Raw genomic sequence first — 816 nt, 5'->3', positions numbered from 1 at the left:
TCCCATAAAGCGTCCCTTAGAGCGTCCCATAGAGCGTCCCATAGAGCATCCCATAAAACATCCTATAGAGCGTCCCATAGAGCGTCCTATAGAGCGTCCCATAGAGCGTCCCATAAAGCGTCCCCTAGAGCGTCCCATAGAGCATCCCATAGAGCGTCCTATAGACCGTCCCCTAGAGCGTCCTATAGAGCGTCCCCTAGAGCGTCCCATAGAGCGTCCTATAGAGCGTCCTATAGAGCGTCCCATAGAGCGTCCTATAAAGTGTCCCATAAAGCGTCCCATAGAGCGTCCTATAAAGCGTCCCATAAAGAGTCCCATAGAGCGTCCTATAGAGCATCCCATAAAGCGTCCCATAAAGCGTCCCATAGAGCATCCTATAGAGCGTCCCATAGAGCGTCCTATAGAGCATCCCATAAAACATCCTATAGAGCGTCCCATAAAACGTCCCATAGAGCGTCCTATGGAGCATCCCATAAAGCGTCCCATAGAGCGTCCTATGGAGCGTCCCATAGAGCGTCCCATAGAGCGTCCCATAGAGCATCCTATAGAGCGTCCTATAGAACGTCCCATAGAGCATCCTATAGAGCGTCCTATAGAACGTCCCATAGAGCATCCTATAGAGCGTCCTATAGAACGTCCCATAGAGCGTCCCATAGAGCGTCCTATAGAACGTCCCATAGAGCATCCCATAGAGCGTCCTATAGAGCGTCCCATAGAGCGTCCCTTAGAGCGTCCTATAGAGCGTCCTATAGAGCATCCCATAGAGCGTCCTATAGAGCGTCCCATAGAGCGTCCCATAGAGCGTCCTATAGAGCG

The 816-nt window shown here is 51.6% G+C and overlaps 1 protein-coding gene across 1 annotated transcript; it reads right to left on the bottom strand.

Annotated features, from left to right (window-relative positions):
* Window positions 1-196: 196 nt before the first annotated feature.
* On the bottom strand, window positions 197-685 carry LOC104916691 (keratin-associated protein 21-1-like). The gene has a single exon (XM_010727707.1). The coding sequence runs from the start codon at window positions 683-685 to the stop codon at window positions 197-199; it is 489 nt and encodes a 162-aa protein (XP_010726009.1).
* Between the last annotated feature and the right edge of the window lie 131 nt (window positions 686-816).

This window comes from Meleagris gallopavo, unplaced genomic scaffold (assembly GCF_000146605.3).
Source record: "Meleagris gallopavo isolate NT-WF06-2002-E0010 breed Aviagen turkey brand Nicholas breeding stock unplaced genomic scaffold, Turkey_5.1 ChrUn_random_7180001929435, whole genome shotgun sequence".
Lineage (NCBI taxonomy): Eukaryota > Metazoa > Chordata > Aves > Galliformes > Phasianidae > Meleagris > Meleagris gallopavo.
The sequence above is the reverse complement of the archived record's forward strand: the minus strand, read 5'-3'. Positions and strand labels throughout refer to the sequence as shown.